General features: G+C 36.7%; 2 protein-coding genes across 17 annotated transcripts in view; one reads left to right on the top strand and one right to left on the bottom strand.

Moving 5' to 3' along the window:
- Positions 1–22,373, top strand: part of LOC6038221 (SCY1-like protein 2) — a 160,702-nt gene that overhangs the window by 27,603 nt on the left and 110,726 nt on the right. The window lies entirely within an intron of this gene.
- LOC6038219 (general odorant-binding protein 72) lies at positions 11,802–16,644 on the bottom strand. Its single transcript, XM_001847996.2, has 3 exons — positions 16,458–16,644; positions 16,223–16,390; positions 11,802–12,135 (listed from the first exon to the last, which is right to left on the bottom strand). Exons 1-3 carry the CDS (start codon positions 16,524–16,526, stop codon positions 11,938–11,940), a joined length of 435 nt encoding a protein of 144 aa, XP_001848048.1. The 5' UTR covers positions 16,527–16,644; the 3' UTR covers positions 11,802–11,937.

The following is a 22,373-nucleotide window of genomic DNA, read 5'->3' as shown; positions in this document are numbered from 1 at the left end:
ACACTTTTAATAAAGCATAACTCCGCGCTTTTTCAACCGATTTTAGCTGTCAAGCGTCAAGCAAATGAAAGGTTCAAAAAAAAAGGAGAAAAGAAAAAAAAGAAAAGAGAAAAATAGTTAACAGTTTCAAAATCTATCCTCTTATTTGAAAAGGTCGTTTGAAAACTTTAAATGCGCTTGTTGTGTTCTCGGGACCAAAGAGCCTATGTCTGAAAATATTTTTATTGGATACCTTGGGCAATTTTAGATAAATGGTACAAGAAATGGAGGAGTTTCTTTAACAGGATTCCAAGGCATGATTTTTTGAGTCATAATCCATCTTTTCCACTAAAACTGCGAAAATTTTAATATTTAAGCGATGACCTATAAATTTGCATCCAAGAGAACTAAATTCTTCGAAAAATGCGTTTTTTTTGCAAAAATCGATGAAAATAGCCATTTTTCGGACCACCCTAACACGACGTAGGTCACCCTAAGGGATAAACAAAAAAAAAGGGTTCAACAAATTTCGGCCAAGGAACCCCCAGTCCAATTTTGAGCCCGATCTGTCAATTTTTTTTCGAGTACCTATTAGGATGGCTCGAGATGGTCGATTTTTCAGAACATGTTTTTTTCGGTTGCTCCTTAACAACTCCCCACTTTGCGCATTGTATTTCAATTTTGTATGGAGATCAATATGGAAAAACCTTCTTTTATACATTTTGATTTTTATCATTTTTATTTTCCACAAAATTTGTCAAGCCAACACAATAGCGTTAGAATTGAGAAAATTTTCTAAAACTTTCCCGAAGAAAGTATTGTGCTATCTTGCTCCTTTCAGAAGATACATCGTGCTCAAAACTGGTCTAAAACGTGATTTCCGAGCAAAAAACCAGTTTTAGACTAGTTTTGAGGACGCTGTATCTTTTGACAAGAGCAAGGTAGCACAATACTCTCTTCGGGATAGTTTTAGAGTATTTTCTCAACGTTAACGCTACCGTCATCTGGGGCGAATCGGGACTACAGCCTGAATAGGGACAGCAGTGTTTAGAGCACTTACAAGTTTTAAATTTGGAAATGGGTGTACACTAGGGTGTAATATCAAAATCGATTTTAAGCACAGCATTTTTCAGTTCCTTTTGGGGTCCTAAACAATTCCCCAAAGTTTGAGAATGATTGGTTTAGTCCTCACTTTGCGCAAATCGATTCAATTTTCCATATAAATTTGTATGGGAAAATCATTTTATAAAATTTTACTATTTAAAAAATCCAAGTTTCACGCTGTACTAAAACCGGATTCATATTCGGATGCTCTGGAAGGTGCTCTACAACTTTCCCGAAGAGAGTATGGTGCTAACTTGCCCATGAAAGAAGATACAGCGTCCTCAAAACTCGTCTAAAACGTGATTTTCGAGCAAAAAACACGTTTTAGACGAGTTTTGAACACGCTGTATCTTTTTATAGGAGCAAGTTAGCACCATACTCTCTTCGGGAAAGTTGTAGAGCATCTTTCAGAGTATTCGATTATGAATCCGGTTCAAGTACAGCGTAATGCGAGAAATTTATAAATATCAAAATCCAAAAAAAATGTTTTCCCCATAAAAATTCCCATAGAAAATTGAATCGCTTTGCGCAAAGTGAGGACTAAACAAATCGTTCCCAAACTTTGGGGAGTTGTTTAGGACCCCAAAATGAACTAAAAAGTTGCTGTGCTCATTAGATTTGGACAATTTTTTTTCCATACAACCATATTACACCCTAGTGTACACATTTTGTGGGTCTGAGTCCGTTCTATCCGAAAGCAACAAGAAAAATAAAAATATATGCTCTGACATGGTCAAAACTGCTGTCCCAATTCGGGCCATGTGTCTCAATTCGCCCCAGTTGACGTTATTGTGTTTGATAAATTTAGTGATTAATAAAAATGATAAATGTATAAAAGAAGGGTTTTCCATAATAATTCCCATACAAAATTGAAATGCAAATGCAAAGCGTCCACACCAATCGCTCCCAAATTTCAAGGGGATGTTTTGAAGCCTAAAAGGCATAAAAAAAACGTTGTTCTGGTTTGATTTGATCATTTTCAAAATTTTCCATATACGAGTCAGTCTAGTACCTATGTTTACCTGCAAATGTGACAAAATGTATAATGAATTTTAGCCATGTGTAGTTTGACACATAAATCATTCAAATAATATTTTTCAGATATGTGACTTCTTTGCTTCCGTAAAACTAAAAATCGAACAATCTCAGTGCAGTAGCGCTTTTTTTTTCATTCAGTGTATTTTTTCATAAATTCCTTAAAATTTTCTACAAATTTCACGAATCACAAACAAAAAATATATTTTTTGCAATTCTGTCGTGAAACTACTTACTTTTCCTGTCATTCTTGAACGACGAAATAGCCTACTTTTCTGTACCAAAAATAACAGAATCGAATAGCAACACTTTTCAAAATAAATGCTGAAAAGTTCTACTTTTCAGCACTGAAATGGGTGCTGAAAAGTTGAACTTTTCAGCACTTGTTTCGAAAAGTAACCCTTTTCAACATTTTTTTGATTTAAACGTTTTATTGACAAAATACATGAAAATTCGACTTAAAATTTCACTCAATGGGTGTTTTTCGAAATTGCAAAAAATGTTGTATGGAACTCGTTGCAAAACTTGCAACTTGTTGCATAAACTACTATTTCTTATTTTTTGAATTTCTTACTTTAAACATCAAATTCGAGTTCTACGACCCCATTTTAGTCAAATTTGAGAAGTTGATTGTCTATTTCAGCGATTCTCAACGGGGGTACCAGGCCTACTTGATTTACATGGCAGGGGGTACCAGCCTAGAAGAAGGTTGAGAATCGCTGGTCTATTTTAAATTACAAAAGGCACTTTCTCTTGGTTTCATCAACGCCATTTGGCCGCCATCTTGGATTCAAAAATTCTTAATCATTTTAGAGTAGTTTTGGGGTCATACAATAAACTGTACAATAGAGTTGCTCGAAATGGTCGATTTTTCAGTACAAGTTTTGCCGGTTGATTTTAGGCCCATGCAAAACTCCCCAAAATTTGGGCGCGCTTGGTTAAGTCCATAATTTGTACATTGCATTTCGATTTCGTATGGGAATTGTCATGGATAAACCTTCTTTTTCACATTAAGATTTTTTCATTTTTATTTTCCAACAAATTTTTCATAACAACACAATAGTGTTTAAGCAGAGAGAAGGGGGAAGAAGGGTAAGGGTGCACAGCAACGCAGGAAGTTGTTGTCTTCTTAGTCCAAAATTGTCTAACTTACGGACCCAATCCTGCAACAACGTGATAGTAATAATAGTCAAACTTTGATGTAAATTCCTTGGTGGACAGCACTTTAGGGGATGAATAAATAAATATTTCATTAGTACCCGTAGTTTTGAAGATACTAAAACGTCTGTAACAAAAATCTGGGTGTAAAAGCTCTGGTTGATGTGCACCGTTAAATTGAGAATATTCCCCAAAACTTTCCCGAAGAAATACTTAGATACAGCGTGCTCAAAACTGGTTCAAAACGTGATTTTGAAGACGCTGTATCTTTTGACAGGAGCAAGTGTGTACCATACTTTCGTCGGGAAAGTTTTTGAAAATTTGCTCATTTTTTTTTTTTTTTTTTGTATGAAAATTCAGTTCAAAATGAAAATAACAAAAATCAAAAAACAAAAAAGTAGGTTTTCCCATACAAGTTTTCTTACAAAATTAAAATTAAAAGCGCAAAGTTTGGACGCAACCAATCGTTTCCAAATTTTGAGGGCACCAAAAAAACTTTGTTCTGACTTGATTTCATCATTTTTGAAATTTGCGAAATAACGAAGTCTATTGTAAAAATTAATCGAAAAAACATGTATTTTTTTGATTCGATGATAAGAAGTTTCGATTATCCAAAGTGAAACTTTTCCGAGGCCTTTGAATAATCGATTCTTGACTGTAATTAACTAACGCCCTTCTCAAAACTTATTCTCGAGTGCAGCTGACTCCATATACACAAAAATGGCTTAATAAGCTTTAGATAACATGTCTACAAAGCTTTATTGAAATCGGAGAGGGTCGGGTACAAACGTTTTCCTATTAGCAATGCAATTGAGAGTTTGTTTATTAAAAAAAATGAATTTTAGACTTAAACTCTTTTGAGATCTTGTTAAAAAGTTAAATGTTTTATATAAATGACAAAAAGCTGTATTTTTCTCAATGTTGAAAGAACGATATCCACACATAAATTGAAGACCTCACATTTATCACCCTCTGCGTCACCGAGAGGAAAATCATTATTTATGCATGGAATTGATCCATTCTCGAGAAACTTCATCCCCCGTGGAGAAAAAAAGCTACCTTCCAGCTATTTGTAGCATCCACACACGCAGGTGAAAGTTCTATCATCCTTGCTCTCTCTTTATAGCAGCGACACACCATTCATCGTTGTTCCTGTGTGTGTGTGTGCCCTCAATGACCCGGATTCCATTTATAACACTGCCTGCCCGCCATCGTACCTGTGCAACATTGGCAACAATAATCTACGGTCGCCACGTGGCAGCGGCGGTCCAAGAGGAATGGTTCGATTTTGATCAGGAGCGTTTTTTTTTGCTGTTCTTATTTTTATTTTCAGTTAAATTTTGCGTTTCTTCTTTAGAATTCTGATGTAAAATTTTGTCTAAAATTTCATGTATCATTAAAAAAAAATGATAAGTTGATCTCGTTGAAAAGTAGTTTTCAAAATAGTCAGTCAAGAGCACCTTACCTCGTAACGCCCCTGCTGTCACGCAGGACAAGGAATTGAGATTAATGACACCGTCGGAACCAATTAGTATGATGAAATGAGATCGCCGTTCATCCATCGTATTGCGTCCCTTTTAAGTCATCACCTCGCCATCTTTCACCCCCTCCCCACCGGATGCCGGCACTCCAATTTATTCTAGGTCGTCGAGGTTTGCAGGTGTACGAAGAGAGATTACCTACGTAGGAAACGCGTCGTCGAACCAGAGTTTGGGTCGCCGCCCACGCCGAATGGGATCTGGTTGCTCTCAATGAACACATCTATTTTTGGGACCGTACGCGGTGACAATCGCAAAATAAACCGAAAGCCAGAGAGAGAATCACAAAGTTCGAAGGCAAATGCCACCCACAACTTGGAACGTGTTGCCTGTCGAGAAAACAACCTCCCCGGCACACACCGTTTGGAGGGGTGACTTTGACTTGAATGAAGTTTAATGAGAAAATTTCAAAAAAATTACGATTAAAAAAATATTTTAGCAATCCAAAATTCGTCTTCCAGCAGTATTCTTTTGACAAACTTAAATCTTTTGCAGCTTTTTAGAATAATGTCAAAGTCACGTTCATCAAAACCGGTACAAGAATAACAAAATTTCAATTTTCTCCTCACCTTTACAAAAAAAATACGCCACATCGCCATCACGGCATACTGTCGTCATTCAGAACACTCACTTACTCTCCGACCACCGGAAGCGGAAATCACACCCGGATGAAAATAAACCACCCTCCACACCCCCACCCCCCCCTGGCTTATTTCAAGTGCCAAAGAAAACAACCTTGTTTCTTTGGTAGAATAATGAGAAAAGCATCATGTCCGCGCGGGGCTCGTTTGCACTCTCTGATTTCCAGCGTAAACAGCCATTATTATTGCTAACCTTAATGAAAGTGAAGTCCGCTCCTACGCGCGGGGATCCCCACTTCTTCGAGGGGTGGGTTTTGATTGAGTTCCTTTCCGCTGCACGGAACGTTTGGTTTGCTGTATCAAGTTTGATTGTTGGTGTTTTTTAAGGTGGCAAAAGTCATCAACGCCCAACACTCCAAGATTGATGAGGTTCATTCGGCATGTTTATTGTTTATGCTTGGTTTGGGAGAGTTCCTTTTTATTTTTTTATTATTCAGTGGGTGATGGAAAATAGATTATTTTCAAAAAAAAAACATGAAATTTTGCACGGCATCGATATTTGTAGAAATTCATACAGATACAGATACAGCCATTTTAAAATGTTATTTCCGACTTTTTCTAAGAAAATCTATACCATCGGCGTGAAAAACTCGGAAATAGCATCTTAATACGTCTGTATCTTGAGAACTACATCAGCAAACCTCCTGAAACTTGGCCCAGAGATCCTCGACAGTCATATGAAGCAAAATTCATAATTATCTCAAAATGCATATTCTTTAAAATGTCGGAATTAGAGGGTGACGATTCTCGAGATTTTCAATTTCCCGGGAATCGAGAGTTGAACTTGGCAATTTCCCGGGAATTCCCGGGACCCGGGAGTTTTTTTTACTACGCCAACAGTGTAAAAAATTTAAAATAAAAAGTATTAAATGTGTTTCTTTTAAATGAATTCAGTTACTGTTAATTCATACTAATTCTATGAAACGTTATTTTGAACAGCCTCATTGTTTTGAGGAACTCGAGGAACTATATAAAACTTTTGATTATTTTTTTTCTGAATCTGCAAAAACTAAATCGTTTCTTGAGTTTTTTAAGTCTCAAAATTGTAGTTTAAAATATTTACGAATCTTAATTCGCACTGAGTGATTTTTCAAAAGGTTCACAAACTTGTTATTAGATTTTTGTAAAAAATAACTAATATAGATTATATATAATTTCCCACTATCAGGAATTTTGCATTATGATAAATAACGACTCAAAACAACAAATTAAATTGTTTTTTAATTTTTTTAGTTCAATATTCATTGAAAAAATATTTACAGTTATCAGGAAAACCCAAATGTTCACAAAAAACTAGATTGGATTGCTATGCTCAAGAGAAGATATGGAAATTGAACTTAACTTGAAAAAGCTTTTCCCTTTTACAAATAATTAGAAAAAATCATATTTGAAATAAAACATTTGATTTCTTACTTGGGGTGTAACTGCTAAATAATTTTTAAGGTAAATTTTTGGGTCCACCTTTTTTTGGCTTCTCTAAATTGTAGTTATTGGAATTTTTGACAAGTTAAAATTTACACTTTCTGAATAAGAAGATTAGAGAATCATTGGTTTATTCGAACTTGAACATCGAACATTGGACATTCAATGTTCTAAACAATTTTTAATTTTTTAAATGTTTTTTTCTGATTAGTTCACATAATTTTGCTTCGATATTTATAAGTTTAAATTTCCCGGGAGTCTCGACCGAATTTCCGAATCGAGAGGTCCAAAAATGGTCAATTTCCCGGGAAATTTTTCCCGGGAATTCCCGCTCGTCACCCTCTAGTCGGAATTGTGTTGATTTTATAAATTTTCTTATACAGCAATTCCATTTGAAAAGAGCCTAAACCGAAAAAAAAGTTCTCCGATCGGGCTCAAAATTTTTCTGGGGGTTCCAAAATAATTAGACCCGTATTTTTTATTTGGCCATTAGGGTGACCTACATCGTGCTAGGGTGGTTCGAAAAATTGCCATTTTCGTAATTTTTCGCAAAAACTTCTTTTTTCGAAAAATCATATCTCCGCGCCATTTCATCCGATTTTAGCTGTCTTAGACACAAAAGAAAGGTGATGAGTTTGGCTATTTGGGAAAAATAGCAAGAAGTTTCAAAAATCTAGCTTAGCATTTGAAAAAGTCGCATTAAAACTTAAAATAGCGTTTTGACATTGTCTGGACCAAAGAACCTATGTCTGAAAATATTTTTATCGGATTCCTCGGAAATGGCGATGTTGAACCGTACGTTTCGGAGATATGATTTTTTGAAAATAAAAACTGAGTTTTTCGACGTTACCCGCAAAAACGGGAAAATGACGAAATCGGCAAAAAATCGACTTTTTTCACTAAAACTGCGATAACTTAAAAATTTCAGCGATGACCTATAGATGTTATGGTACCAAAAGTTGCGTCTTTCAATTACGAAAATTTTGATACACAAACATCTATAGATCATCGCTGAAATTTTTAAAGTTATCGCAGTTTTAGTGAAAAATGTTGATTTTTTGCCGATTTCGTCATTTTCCCGTTTTTGAGTGGCGCGTCGAAAAACTCAGTTTTTATTTTCAAAAAATCATATCTCCGAAACGTACGGTTCGACATCGCCAATTTTTTTTTAAATGTTATGTGAAATTTTCCGAGGAATCCGATAAAAATATTTTCAGACATAGGCTATTTGGTCAAGACAAGGTCAAAACGCCATTTTAAGTTTTCATGCTAGATTTTTGAAACTTCTTACTATTTTTTTCAAATAATCAAACTCCTTTCTTTTGCGTCTATGACAGCTAAAATCGGATGAAATGGAGTCCGTTTCGCGGTGCCTGTCCGTCGGGACGCATTTTTTTTTTTCGCGTTCCGTTTTCGTCGATCGTTGTCGGTATGTATTTCGGGTGAGTGCGTGAGTGTGTGTGCGGCTAGCTCTGGTTGTCACGATGACAGCAGAGCTGAGCCAGTCCGTTTCGCGGTGCCTGTCCGTCGGGACGCATTTTTTTTTCGCGTTCCGGTTTCGTCGATCTTCGTCGGTGTGTATTTCGGGTAATTGCGTGAGTGTGTGTGCGGCTAGCTCTGGTTGTCACGATGACAGCAGAGCTGAGCCAGTCCGTTTCACGGTGCCTGTCCGTCGGGACGCATTTTTTTTTTTTTCGCGTTCCGTTTTCGTCGATCGTTGTCGGTATGTATTTCGGGTGAGTGCGTGAGTGTGTGTGCGGCTAGCTCTGGTTGTCACGATGACAGCAGAACTGAGCCAGTCCGTTTCGCGGTGCCTGTCCGTCGGGACGCATTTTTTTTTTTTCGCGTTCCGGTTTCGTCGATCTTTGTCGGTGTGTATTTCGGGTAATTGCGTGAGTGTGTGTGCGGCTAGCTCTGGTTGTCACGATGACAGCAGAGCTGAGCCAGTCCGTTTCGCGGTGCCTGTCCGTCGGGACGCATTTTTTTTTTTCGCGTTCCGGTTTCGTCGATCTTCGTCGGTGTGTATTTCGGGTAATTGCGTGAGTGTGTGTGCGGCTAGCTCTGGTTGTCACGATGACAGCAGACCTGAGCCAGTCCGTTTCGCGGTGCCTGTCCGTCGGGACGCATTTTTTTTTTTTTTCGCGTTCCGTTTTCGTCGATCGTTGTCGGTATGTATTTCGGGTGAGTGCGTGAGTGTGTGTGCGGCTAGCTCTGGTTGTCACGATGACAGCAGAGCTGAGCCAGTCCGTTTCGCGGTGCCTGTCCGTCGGGACGCATTTTTTTTTTCGTGTTCCGTTTTCGTCGATCGTCGTCAGTGTGTATTTCTCGTTAGTCATGAATTTGATACACATCACAGCCGGGTTTCTTTGTTCTATGATTTGTAATTGTTTCACGGGAAGATTCGTTTAAAATTGCGTTAGCCAAATATAAATTATCATTCAATTCGACTATTCGTTTCCCGCGAATCGCGGCGACAAATATTGTTTCAACGCGATAGTTCAAGTCCTTCAGATAACATCATAACACATCAGTCATTTATTGGTCGCTCATTTTATAATAATTTAAAAGTATAAATAGTCTCAGGTCAACTCTACGTAAATATGTAACGCTGAGTTTAATATTTCACCTTTTAAACACACATAATTTTGATTATATCTTTCCACAGTCGGCTGTCTAAGATTGAATCATTTATGCTAAACTCAACACCAAATAACCGGGAATGGTCTCATCCGCATTGTTTGCCTTGAGAATACATAATACATCACCTTATTTAACGAAATTCATTGATTATTGGGCCACATCATCATCCTCTATGATGAATCCTGGTCATTACCCTTCCCCACTAACAAAATCCCAAGTAGAAGTAGTTTTCCGGCACACGCGGGGGTGTGGATATCGTATAGAACCCACCCTTGGTAGCAGCCTGTGCTAACTAACATTCCCGTCCCATCCCCTCGAGATCTACAAACTGACATGGCGGGCGCCGTTGGTGGCCAACGACTGTTTCCTGTTCGCACCGACTCTAGTTTTGATGATCGTGATGTTTTATCTTTTCAGCGCATTCATGCATGCTGTTGATAAGGGAAACATCATTTGATCGTTGAAGCGTGTGACCGGTTGTGCTGATGGGATATTACGGTCCTGTTCAGCAACGGAGAAGGACAACCATGGGTGGTCTCTCATGCTCATGCTCATGCTCATGCTCATGCTATGACAGCTAAAATCGGATGAAATGGCTCGGAGATATGTTTTTTTGAAAAAAGAGGTTTTTGCGAAAAATGACGAAAATGGCAATTTTCCGAACCACCCTAGCACGATGTAGGTCACCCTAATGGCCAAACAAAAAAATACGGGTGTAATTATTTTGGCCAAGGAACCCCCAGAAAAAAATTTAGTCCGATCGGAGAACTTTTTTTCGGTTTAGGCTCTTTTCAAATGGAATTGCTGTAATATAAAGTCAGAAATAACATTTAAAAATGGCTGTATCTCGAGAACTACAGCAGCAAACCTTCTGAAACTTGGCCCAGAGATCCTTGAAAGACATATGAAGCAAAATTCATCATTATGTCGAAATGCATATTCTTTGAAATGCTGAAATTGTAAAGATTGTTTTGGGTTTCTTTTTTAAAATTGGATGTAATATCTTAAAAGGGCTGTATCTCGAAAACTACATCAGCGAATGTTTTCATTTTTTGCTCAGAGGTGCGTTATGGTGTAAGAAATCGATAGACACCAAAATCTCGGATTCCATTTTTTGTTTTTTTTTTCATAATAACGGTATTTTGAGCACCGTGAATGTTAATTTACATTTTGGTCACCTTCCCGTGGTGTAGGAGTAAGCGTAGTTACCTCTCACTCAGTCGGCCTGGGTTCGATCCCAGAAGGTCCCGGTGGCATTTTTCGAGACGAGATTTGTCTGATCACGCCTTCCGTCGGACGGGGAAGTAAATGTTGGCCCCGGTCTAACCTAGTGGTTAGGTCGTTAGCTCAATCCAGGTGTAGGAGTCGTCTCCCTGGGTCCTGTCTCGGTGGAGTCGCTTGTAGGCAGTTGGACTCACAATCCAAAGGTCGTCAGTTCGAAGCCCGGGGTGGATGGAAGCTTAGGTGTAAAAAAAAGGTTTGTAGTTGCCTCAACAACCAAGCCTTTGGACACCAAATTTCGAGTAGGAATCTCGAAATTGAGAACGCCATGGCAATACTGTAGAGCGAACAATTTATTTATTTATTTTTATTTTATTTTATTTATTTAAAAGTCAATCAAGGAAAATCGATCACCAGTAATTTATAAATTCCAATGTTTAATTTGCAAATAAAAACATTCCTTAATAGGGACGAATCCTAAAATCCCTCAACGTTCCATGCAATTTCAAATAACGGTTCAATTAATCTTCAAAACAACTTCGGTTTGCCTAACTTCCGGTTCGATGCACTTTCCATTTCAGGACAGCCCTTGACTGCTATGTAACCGATGCAATCGGATTTTCTCCATTTTCGGCAAGCTCGGCATTCTCATTCCCATTTCGAAAAGGGAAAACCGAATTGCAGTTGATAGCTTTTGCCTAGCTAGCTTTCCGATTTGGTAACCGAAATTCATCACCCGTGAAACTCACTTTCGCCACAAAAAGTAATTAAAGGATTCAATTTGCTGAAATTTGAGGCTGACGTTTCAGTGTTTCTGGAATCGTAAATTCGGTTTTGATTTGTCTGTCTTTGACGAATGTTATCCCTCATAAATTTGTCGAAAAAGCACTTCACCAACAATTCAGCAATATTTCTACCTCAATAAATTTGGTCATCAGGTCTGGTCCTGCCATTAAGGTGATGTATATTGTGCTCAATTAAGGCCGGTCTTATGGACCAATTTATTTCTATTCCGGACATGTCAACAGGTCATTTCGGAAGGAAGGAAAAAAATAACAATCCATTTCGACAAATACGGCGCGGCGACGCACAGGACATAAATATTTATTTACCTTCACATTTCACTGTTTGGTTGTGTGTGTGTGCATATCGGTGGGTGTTTGCTCATCAATAAAGTACACAGCATTGCTGGATTTGTGCTAGGGAAACACAAACTTGGGGTTGTTCTTGGAAATACATTTGGCCACCGCGTAAGACGCCTCGCAGTTGTTCTTGATGCCATCAGCACTATTTCGGCACACGTTGACAGCGTTCCTCATCGGTTCCGCCAGCTCATCCGGCATGATGGTATCGATCTGCTTCAGCATCGCGTCATAGTTCAGCTTGCCTTTTTTCATCTGTTCAATGAGAAATTGTGATATATTTTTAAATTATTGCTGATTTTATCATGGATTATTCTATATGGGCCTTTCTAATCCAACTCTCACAACCCAGACCCCTCTTCGATTTTCGCTTGGTCCCTGATCAAGAATCCGGGGTCCATTTTTCTGTATATTGTGACGGTGAGGGGCCCGATTTGACAACTTTTCATCATCATAAAAGAGGGAATATTATGAAGCTAAAATCTTTCTTCGATCTGTGGTCCTAAAGCTCAAATTCGGAAAAAAAGTTAAAAGCCCCTCTTTGATTAAAAATACACGTATGTGGGACAAAGGTACGTACAACGCGTACTACTCGTTTATTTTATTAGTAAAAAATAACTTTTAATCTAGTTTTCACTAGGGGTCATTTTGTATCCAAAATAAAGAAAATTTTACGGTACATGGAATTATTTGAACAAAGTAGTACTGTTATAACTAATGTTTTATTTTTAGGGTTCATAACGATTCTATTTTTGCATCAGTTTTATTTTTTGGTCCTGTTTTGGCAAAAACAAAACGAAATGAAATTAAAGTTATCCAATTTGTTTGAATTTTTTCACATAAAAATGCGTCAAAATTTGAATGCGTACCCTTGCCCCGCAAATTTCTTTTTGGGAAAACAGGTGGTAAAAAATAAGAAGAAGAGGGATTTCAAAAATTTAATGGTTAGAAAGGTAAGGCTTCATCCATCCATAAAGTACGTCACACTAAAATCACACACAATGTCTATCTCATCACCGTTTCAGGCTGCAAATTATTGAAAAACACCTATTTTTTCGCATGATCAAAAATTTAAGGGGTCGTACCGCCCCTCCGTCACGAGGTATCAAAAAACGTACCTCAGATTCATGATCAGGGACAAAAGTTACCCCTTAGGACAAAGTTTCACGCAAATCGAAGAGGGGTCGGGGCAACTTTTCCCGATTTCGTGTGAGTTGGTAGAGAATTACTCAATAACATACTGAAACTTCAATTTTTTCACTTTATTTTTGTAAAAGCTTTAAATTTTCCCTAACACAAGTTGGATACCCGAAAATGAGCTTTTAAGGTAAAAATTAAATACCGTAAACTGGGATGACTTTGATAGGTTTTTGGAATGCCCATCAAATTAATATCTCAACATTTTATAAAATTTTGAGTATGTAAGCATTTTTGCATATCCAGAGTTTTTTTTGAAAAGGACCAATAAACCATTGTCTTTCATATGTTTATAGGACCTAATCAAAAAAAACTCTAGATATATGTTTGATAATAAGTTATCCTTTTTTATTATCAAACATATATACAAAAATGTGACTGTTCCATTGGATATATCAAAATTACTGGACAGATCAAATTTCTATCAATGTCACCCCGGGCTATCAAAGTCACCCCAGTTTACGGTATCAAAAAGACCGGTGCGTACTACAGACTGTCTAGGGAAACAGACTGGCCAATGCAAAATAAACAGGCACTGGCAACGTATGTTTTGCGCTTGCAACACTGCCAGTTTTGCTGGGCGTAAAGGGCGTTTGGTGTCCAGCACGTTTGGTGTCCAGAAACATTGGCCAATCTGTTTCCCTAGACAATCTGTAGTGCGTACCTTTGCCCCGGTCGTACTTTTGCCCTGTACTACTCTATCCAATGTTTTTTGAACCGTTTACAAAAAATTCTACAATAGAGAAATTCTCTACAAAATCGGCCGATTTCGACCATTTTTATATTTTGTATTTTTTTTATTTGGTTCAAATTTTGTGGGGGCCTTCCCTATGGGCAAAGAAACTATTTTGTGTCATTGATTCACTCATAGAAGTCTATACACAATTTTGGCAGCTGTCCATACAAAAATGGTACGTAAGTATTCGAAAATCTGTAACTTTTGAATGAATTTTCCTCTGCAAAGTTGTAGTTTACATTTTTCACATGAAATCAATTTCCCAGAGCCATTTTTTTATTTTTAAATTTTTTGATATTTTTTAAGGGGACCAAATCCAGCAACTTTTTAGTCATAGAGAAGTATGGTCAAAAATTTTGCCGCCGACGTATAAATTTTTTAATAGTGTATTTTTTTTAAATAACGTAAATTTGAATTTCCAATCGAAAGGAACTTGACAGATTTTTTTTATCAAGATACAGCCACCGAAAGTTTGATTTCAGCGCAGTTTGTCGATTTTTTAAAATAGTGACCTTGAGTGACAATTGTTGCAAATATTTTTTTTAAGATCGGAAAATTTGCTACAAAATTGTCTAAGAGACATTGAAAATTGGACCTCTGGTTGCTGAGATACAACGGTTTTAAGAAAAATAAATAGGAACATTGAAGTTTTCTGAGTCTAATCTAAACAACCCTCCATTCTCTAATGCCGATATCTCAGCAACTCATGGTCCGATCTAAAATGTAAAAAATGAAACATTCATGAAATTTTTTGATCTTTTCAAAATCATTTTTTTTCTAAATCATGACTAACATTTCAAAATAGCCAAACATTAAGAGCGAGTTCACGAACAGGGCATACCCCTTTGTATGGAACGTCGATTGGACAACACCAATCTGCCAGAAATTTTAAGGGGTTGCTGCACATATAAAACTAGTATCTGGCCAATATATGAGCACTCTAGGTCAACGGGAGGTGAGGCAAATCGGGACAGAAAGTTTGAAGGTTCAAAAACGTCAAAAATCTTAAAAAGGCTGTAACATAGGCAAAACTCAAAATTCAAAATTCAAAATGCGTCTAAAAGGGCTTAAAAAATGCAACAAAATGCAGGGAGAAGCACTCCAATTGGTTAAATTTAAAGGGAGTTATTGGAATTTTAGTGAAAAAATAGCATAATTTTCAAACTCAAATTAAAAAGTGTTCCATCCAGATATCAACTCGGTTCGACCTGCAGCTTGTAGGGGATATCTGTGACTACCATCTGAGACTGAGAACGCTTTGGGTAAGGCAGTTTAACATATTATTTTCAGGGGTTAGTCACTTCTACTTTTAGTGAATTTTTTGGCTGTAAAGTTTTGCTCGGGGGATCCCTTAGATCAAATTTACCGGTGATAATTTCATGATATTCGTGTTCCTGAGACAATTTCACAATAGAAACAGGCACAAAAATGTTTATTTTCATCCATTTTAACCCTTTATGAAATTAAAGTTGAAAAAAAAATTAAGAAGCTGCTTTGTTTCTGGTGTCATTTAGTATCCTTGAAAACGAACTTGATTTTTAATAAATATGAATCGAAGATTTTTTTAACTTTCATTTTTTAAAGGGTTAAATGAATGTAAATTAAAAAAAATATGCATGTTGTGAAATAGTCTCAGGAACACGAATATGATAAAATTATCACCAGAAAATGGGATCTAAGGGGTCCCCCGAGCAAAAATTTAAAACCAAAAAAATCACTAAAGGTGAAAGTGTCTATTTAATATGTTCAACTGCCTTACCCAAAGCGTTCTTAGTCTCAGATGGTAGTCACAGATGTCCCCTTCAAGCTGCAGGTCGAACCGAGTTGATATCTAAATTGAACACTTTTTAATATGAGTTTGAAAATTATGCTATTTTTCACTAAAATGCCAATAACTCCCTTTAGATTTAACCAATTTGGATGCTTCTCCCTGCATTTTTTTGCATTTTTCAAGTCCTTTCAGATGCATGTTGAATTTTGAAATTAAATTGAATTTTGCCTATGTTATAGTCTTATAAGATTTTTGACGTTCTTGAACCTTTAAACTTTGTGTCCCGATTTGCCCCACTTCCCGTTGACCAAACTGCTCATATTTTGGCCAGATGCTAGTTTTATATGTACAAACAAACCCTGAAAATTTTAGGCAGATTGGTCGATGAGAGATGGTTATGATTTGCTCGTGATGGTTATGATTACGCTCTTAAATATTATTTTTTTCTTAATAGTTTTTACTCGGTTAAACCTCGGTGGATAAATTGAAGACTTGTGCTGAAAAATCATATTTCTTACTCAAGTTGGTACGCATGCGACAGGAATTCACGATCACGATGAAAAATGTAAAAAAAAATGTTGGATTGAATTTCTCGGTCAAAAGCTCCTCAAAGAATTCTTCAAAAAAAACCAACTCACCGCCTGCATCATCTCCAGCGCACAGTTGACGTAGCACTTGACCTCCATGGCGTCCGGAAACTTGGACTCCTTCAGCTGGTTGACCAGCTCCTCGCTGGCCTTCGCCTTGCCGATGCACACACTCCGAATCATCTCGCCCGTTTTCATCATCTGCTCGACGGTGGCTTTCTGCAATTGCACAAAAACCTGGTTAAGCACCTGCTTCAACTTCCTTAGCCATCGATTCGTTTCTTACACCCTCAACTTTGCCGGTGGACCAAACCGCGATCCAAACGAGCAGAGCCAGCTCCACCCGAGTGGCCATATTTTTTTTTTATTTGGTTCTTGCAGAGTTTTCCTTCAGAATTTTCCTCACGCTTAATTTTCCGGCATCCACGGTGGAGCTCTCAATCGGCACTAATGCGGTCATGAATAATTCATGCGAGATTTATAGAGCCTGATGGTTGACTGGCTGGTGGGAATCGGCCCAGACTGACTGAAGATGACTGGTACGAATAAATATTGGCAATTCATAAAGTGTGTGTGAGTTTCGAGCGCGATACAGACGTGCGTATGCAAATGGCTAAATTATAGACCGTGTAGATCGTATCGATTGTAGAAATGGTGCTGTTTAATGGAAACGTTTAACGACTGTTACACTTGTAAGACTTTCTGACTTCCGCTTGAGAGTGATTTGTGGGTTTTGGAAGGAAGTGTTTTAATGACCTGTGTATTAATTCAATCTCTACGAAAGTTATTATTTAAGATATTCAGAAGCAAAACATACGTCACGTACCAGTTATTTATGGTAAAATTTTCACTAGTTTTTGTAAAATTTCTTCGAGTTGCACCAAACCTTTATACACGAGCAAATCATGATTTAAAGATGGATTAAATTGTTTTACTTTACATTGAATGTGAGCGGGTTGAACTTCTTATTAACATGGTAAAGAGAATAAGAGTTCATTGAACGAACTTTTGAGCATGCTATCAAGTTTTGCAATAAGTGTGAACATCCTGGTTTTGCTGTACTTTAAATTTGGGGATTTAAGTTCAAACTAACGTTCAAAGATGAATGGTGTTCAGAGAAGTTCAGAGAAGCTGATCTTGCCGGAAAAGGATCGTTCATAAACCACGTGGTCTTCAATTTTGAGTAAAAAGGCTAAAGATAAACAAACTGAATTGTGCGGCTATGTGGTTTCTACCTACCAAACTCTTTAGCAATAACACAAATGATCCGGAAATTTTGATAGAATTCAAAATGTTGAAAAGATGAACTTTTCAACATTTTAATCGAAAAGTAACATTTTTCAATATTATTTGGCTTTGAAAGATCAAATTACAGAAAAAAAACATGGGTATTACATTAAACAAACTTTTCCGGAATTGCAAAAAAAAATGTTGCAAACAACTCGTTGCCGCAAAATTTGACTGTTTCAGCAAAAAAAATCTTCTTTTTGCAACTTGTTGCAGTTTGAATCGAAAAACGGACTGATTTTTGATGTTTCAAATATGTTTTGATGGTTAACAGATTGAATTAATCTTCTTATAAAATTGTTTAGGTGGTATCTTAGCAAAAGGTAAATATATTTTTCAAAATTATAAGCATCTAAAACAAATTCCACAGCTATTTCAAAAAGAGGTTATTGTCACGGCGTGTTTTCTAGAACAACCTTATCAGGAAAAAATATTCATCGCTACTTTAAAATGTGTCTTATGGGAAATTTTCTCAGCCCTCCAATGCTTCTAAGAGCGAAATGTTTCATCGAGAAATTTCTGAGATATCTTTAATTTAAGTTTTTTGTTTAAAAATCCTTCATCATTTATTGAAAACTTTTTAAAAACAGTTCAGAAAACTAGTCAAATGATGTGTTTTATGTGTCATTTACTCATCAAAATGGGCAAAATAAGACAAGAAACAAATTTGTAGAATGTTGCAAATCTTTAAACATTTTTAAAATTATATTTTAACTGAGTTTTGAACTTGTGGGATTTATTCAGTAATTAGAATTATAAAACCGTATTTGAATGAAAATTTTACCACAATTAATAGATTATTACATAATTTTTGTGAACATATATCACGTGTCTGCTCTGATTTTGCTGATACTACCTTTTTTTTTGCAGGTGTGAGATTGTTATTGCATTTTTATGAATAAATATGATATTTCCTTTGTTTAAGGAAATATCACCAGGATTTACCCATTAACCAGAAACATAGATACAATGCTTCAAAAGTCATTTTTTCATAGGCATAAAGTAAATATATATATTTTTTAAAAAAAAATTACCGGTGAAAGTATCATTAAAATGTTGTGTTTCAATGTTGAAAACACCTTCATAAACTTTTTTTGGTTGAAACAAAAATAAAATATTAATTTTAACAAAAAATCAAACAGAAGCCTCCATTACAAGCTATTTGAAAAAAACTAAAGATACTTGTAAAACGTTTTTAAAGCAGATAAGACTTCTATAACATTGCTGATTACTCAATCATTTCATAAAAAAAACCTTTCATGCTCATGAAAAGTATTTCTCCTGAAACTCTACACAGTAATTTGTAGTTTAATTTCAAGTAAATAATATGTTTTGGTATCCATGCAACTGGTTAATGTTTGGTTAAGGAAATATGATATTTATCCATAAAAATCTAATTACCCTTAACAATCTCAAACCTGCAAAAATTTCGGTTGTATCAGCTAAATCAGAGCAGACGGCTGATATTTGTACACAATTTTTTTGTAATAATCTATTAATTCTTGTAAACATATATTTAAATACGGTTTTCTGATTTCAATTTCTGAATAAATCCCGCATATTCAGAAACTCAATCAAAAATTATTTTTTTGAAATATTTTTAGCAATTTGCAACCTTTTACAAAGTTGTTTCTTGTATAATTTTGAACATTTTGATGAGTAAATGACACATAAAACATGTCATTTGACTAGTTTCCTAAACTGTTATTGAAAAGTTTTCAATAAATGATGAAGGATTTAGAAAAAACTTAAAATAAAGGTATCTCAGAAATTTCTCGACGAAACATTTCGCTCTTAGAAGCATTGGAAAGCTGATAAAATTTTCTATAAGACACTTTTGAAAGTAGCGATGACTATTTTTTCTCTTTAAGGTTGCCCAGAAAACACACCGTGGGGAACCATATACGTCATGCTTCCAAGTTAATAATTTTGAAGAGCATTTTTAAAATTATGTTGTATAATTTTACTTTAAGGAAATTAACAAGATCATCGTATTACAGTCGACTCCCTGGCTGTCGATCTTCTCGATATCAATAATGCTCCATGTACCGATGAATTCTTCAGTCCCTTCAAACTGCATACTTCGATTGTCTTTATTCCTCGATATTTTCTCTTGCTTGAAAGATCTCTTCCTCGACGGTCCCTTGGATTCTATTTGCTTTAAATATCTATTCCAGTTGTCAATAATTTCACTTTCTCATGGCTTGCATAGACATTTTTCTTTGAGAAACGAAGCTTCGAAGGGTGTTTGACATTTATTTGTTTTTGTTTGCTGGACGTTGCCATGATTCTCTCCCATAGCTGGTTAGCAAGAAAAAACAAATTTCAATCGAGTCTTCATTTTGCATCGTTCTGTAAACTGATGCTTCTCTTCCTAGACGGTCCCTTGGATATTGACAACCAGAAAGTCGACTGTATTCTATACAAAACTAAACTATTTTTCATCAAGTCAAGCGCAAATCTTTGTGCTAATCAATTCTTAACATCTTAATGTTATTGCATACTTGCACAATGAACTTCCTTTTATTCCTAATTGAACAAATTCTGCACATTTCCATACATCAGATCAGAATACCATATGTCCGACTATCGTGCTGAAACTTTGCTATACTCTGCCGGTGTAACCTCAATCAATGATGAAACGGTGAAAACTGTCAACCAGCCAAATCATTGCTTGCACAAGCGTTTACCGAAATTACTATGTTTCGTACTGGAGGAGCTTTGAGCGTCACCAGAGCGTAGCGTAATGCTTGTAGCGGAACATCGCTTCATCGTGGCAAGGGAACGAACGACAACGACGTGCGGAATCAATGAATGATGAAGGGCTTTCTCGATACATACCTAGCTGATATGTAAATTGCAGTGTACGCTGCTTTTGCTTGCAGATGAATGGCAATAAGTTGAGCTCTCCCCCCGCTCGTTTGATATGCGAATCGTGTCACGATGCTATTGGTGTGAAAAGTAGCGATTTGTTGCGGGTGGTTGACGTCCGGGAACTGTGACAGGATTTTGGGTAATTGTGATCAAAGAGGATACGAGATCACGTAAATATTGCTTACATATTTTTTGATAAAAATATATCTATACTATCCGTTGAAAACAGATTTTCCATCATTTCAGTATCCTTTCTGTGGAATAATTCCACGTTTCCTGGTAATCTTTTAAAGTCAAAAACTTTAAGCTACATTCCATGCATGCTAGCCCAACTACGAAATCACAATCCAACAGGGACCAATACGAGCAAATGTCAATATTTTATCTAATAAATCGTGCCGGGACCAAAAGCAAAACACTTTCTTCAGCAAATAATGCAAATATTCAACCAACCGCTCTAGATCCTATTCTTGTGCGTATACGAACTGGTTAGGCCAAGATTTGTGATTTGTGTGGTTTTCGTTGGTTGGTCTCCGAGCTTGTGGGAAAATACCCACCCATTGTAAGCCCCTTAGGGACGACTTTGGGTTTCCCTCTTCGAGATTGGGCTGGAAAGTTCGGGGAATTTTCAATAGCTTCGCTGGATGCGGCTTTGACTTTAAGATGTAGCTCAAGAGAAATTTGGAACAGAATATATTTTGAATTGTATTTTTTTCCTTTTTATTCCACCAGGAAACTTGAGAATATTTTCCAATTTAACAGAATTGAAAATACCTGCAATGCCATGGTAACCCTCCAGAAAGGTATGGTGTCAACAGAGATGTGAATATGAAATACTAGCACTTGGCTTCGTCTTCGTCCTCATATGTTTACACGAAAAGAAATTTAGATCTTTCAATTTATGCAAAACAAAATAAACGTTATTCAACCACAGCATTACTTCAAAACCAATTAGTATAAAACCAATGTGATTTTTTTTCGAATATTTTTAAATTTTTTCCGTGTGTGGTTCTCGTGTGGTCGTCCACCTTCCACATAAAGGGACCGCGATGTTTGCTCGCTTTTGTGAGACCACCGTTCTACCCCACCCAAACCAGGAATTATGTTACACTGCGCGACGACGTCGACGACGGGTTGTGGTCGTCGGTTCCTGGTACGAGGTGGTGTTATTTACAAGAAGCGAATGTTTGGCATTCATCGCCCCGTACAAGGCAACGGTGGCAACCAACACGAGAGCAACAAATATTTCAGCAATAAAATAAAAATAAAATTCAATTTTGCTGGCAAACAAATTTGATTAAACGTTGCAGGAAGAATGGCAGGAAACTTACTTGAAGGGAGTGAAAGCAACATGCTTGAAAATGGTTTGCTATCTTTTCAATATGTTTGCTTCAAAATTTATCTTGCTTTATCCAAGTGAAAAACAAAAACATTTCCGGACTGGTTTTAAAATCTTATGATCACTCCAAAAAGCAATTTAAACGCCTGAAAAAAAGGTTTCAATAATCGATGCCCGTGTGCTCTTTTGTTCTATCTAGATAGGAATCTCAGCAAGCTTAGTACAACAGAGCACACCGGCAGCGTAATATTAAAATTGAGTTTCTATGCTAAATTCATTGAACATCCATACAAAACAAACTGTCATAATAATAATTTTACTGTATCTTGAGAACGGATTTTCTGATCGATTTGGTATTTTTTTGGGCATTGCTTTCGTCATAATAACACCGACCAAGAAAATTTCTACACAGGATCAACTCGATGGGAAGCATGAAGTTTGGGGTCACCAGAAACACGTGCACTTTGATTTATTCAAAAATATTTAGACAGGGCTGAATGGTTTTCTCCAAAGTTTGAATGGAAAATTAGTGCTGTTTGCTACTTCCACATATTGCATGCAGTTTTTGCTTGTATGCAACAGTGTCGACCACCCTAAATAATGTTGCATTGTGTATTCAATGTGCTAGATTTTCTGAGGACCCCAAACATCATGATTCCCCTCGAGTTGAGCCCAACGATGCCAGATTATTTTGAGGGAGAT

This window comes from Culex quinquefasciatus, chromosome 3 (genome assembly GCF_015732765.1).
Source record: "Culex quinquefasciatus strain JHB chromosome 3, VPISU_Cqui_1.0_pri_paternal, whole genome shotgun sequence".
In the NCBI taxonomy this organism is placed as follows: Eukaryota; Metazoa; Arthropoda; class Insecta; order Diptera; family Culicidae; genus Culex; species Culex quinquefasciatus.
The sequence above is the reverse complement of the archived record's forward strand: the minus strand, read 5'-3'. Positions and strand labels throughout refer to the sequence as shown.

What these genes read in the sequence shown, in the direction of transcription:
- LOC6038219 (XM_001847996.2), bottom strand. Translation starts at nt 16,526, where the DNA reads ATGGCCACTCGGGTGGAGCTGGCTCTGCTCGTTTGGATCGCGGTTTGG. An exon ending in CCACCGGCAAAGTTGAGGGT is followed by an intron (nt 16,391 to 16,457) that starts GTAAGAAACGAA and finishes GTGCAATTGCAG; the next exon opens with AAAGCCACCGTCGAGCAGAT. An exon ending in CGCTGGAGATGATGCAGGCG is followed by an intron (nt 12,136 to 16,222) that starts GTGAGTTGGTTT and finishes CTCATTGAACAG; the next exon opens with ATGAAAAAAGGCAAGCTGAA.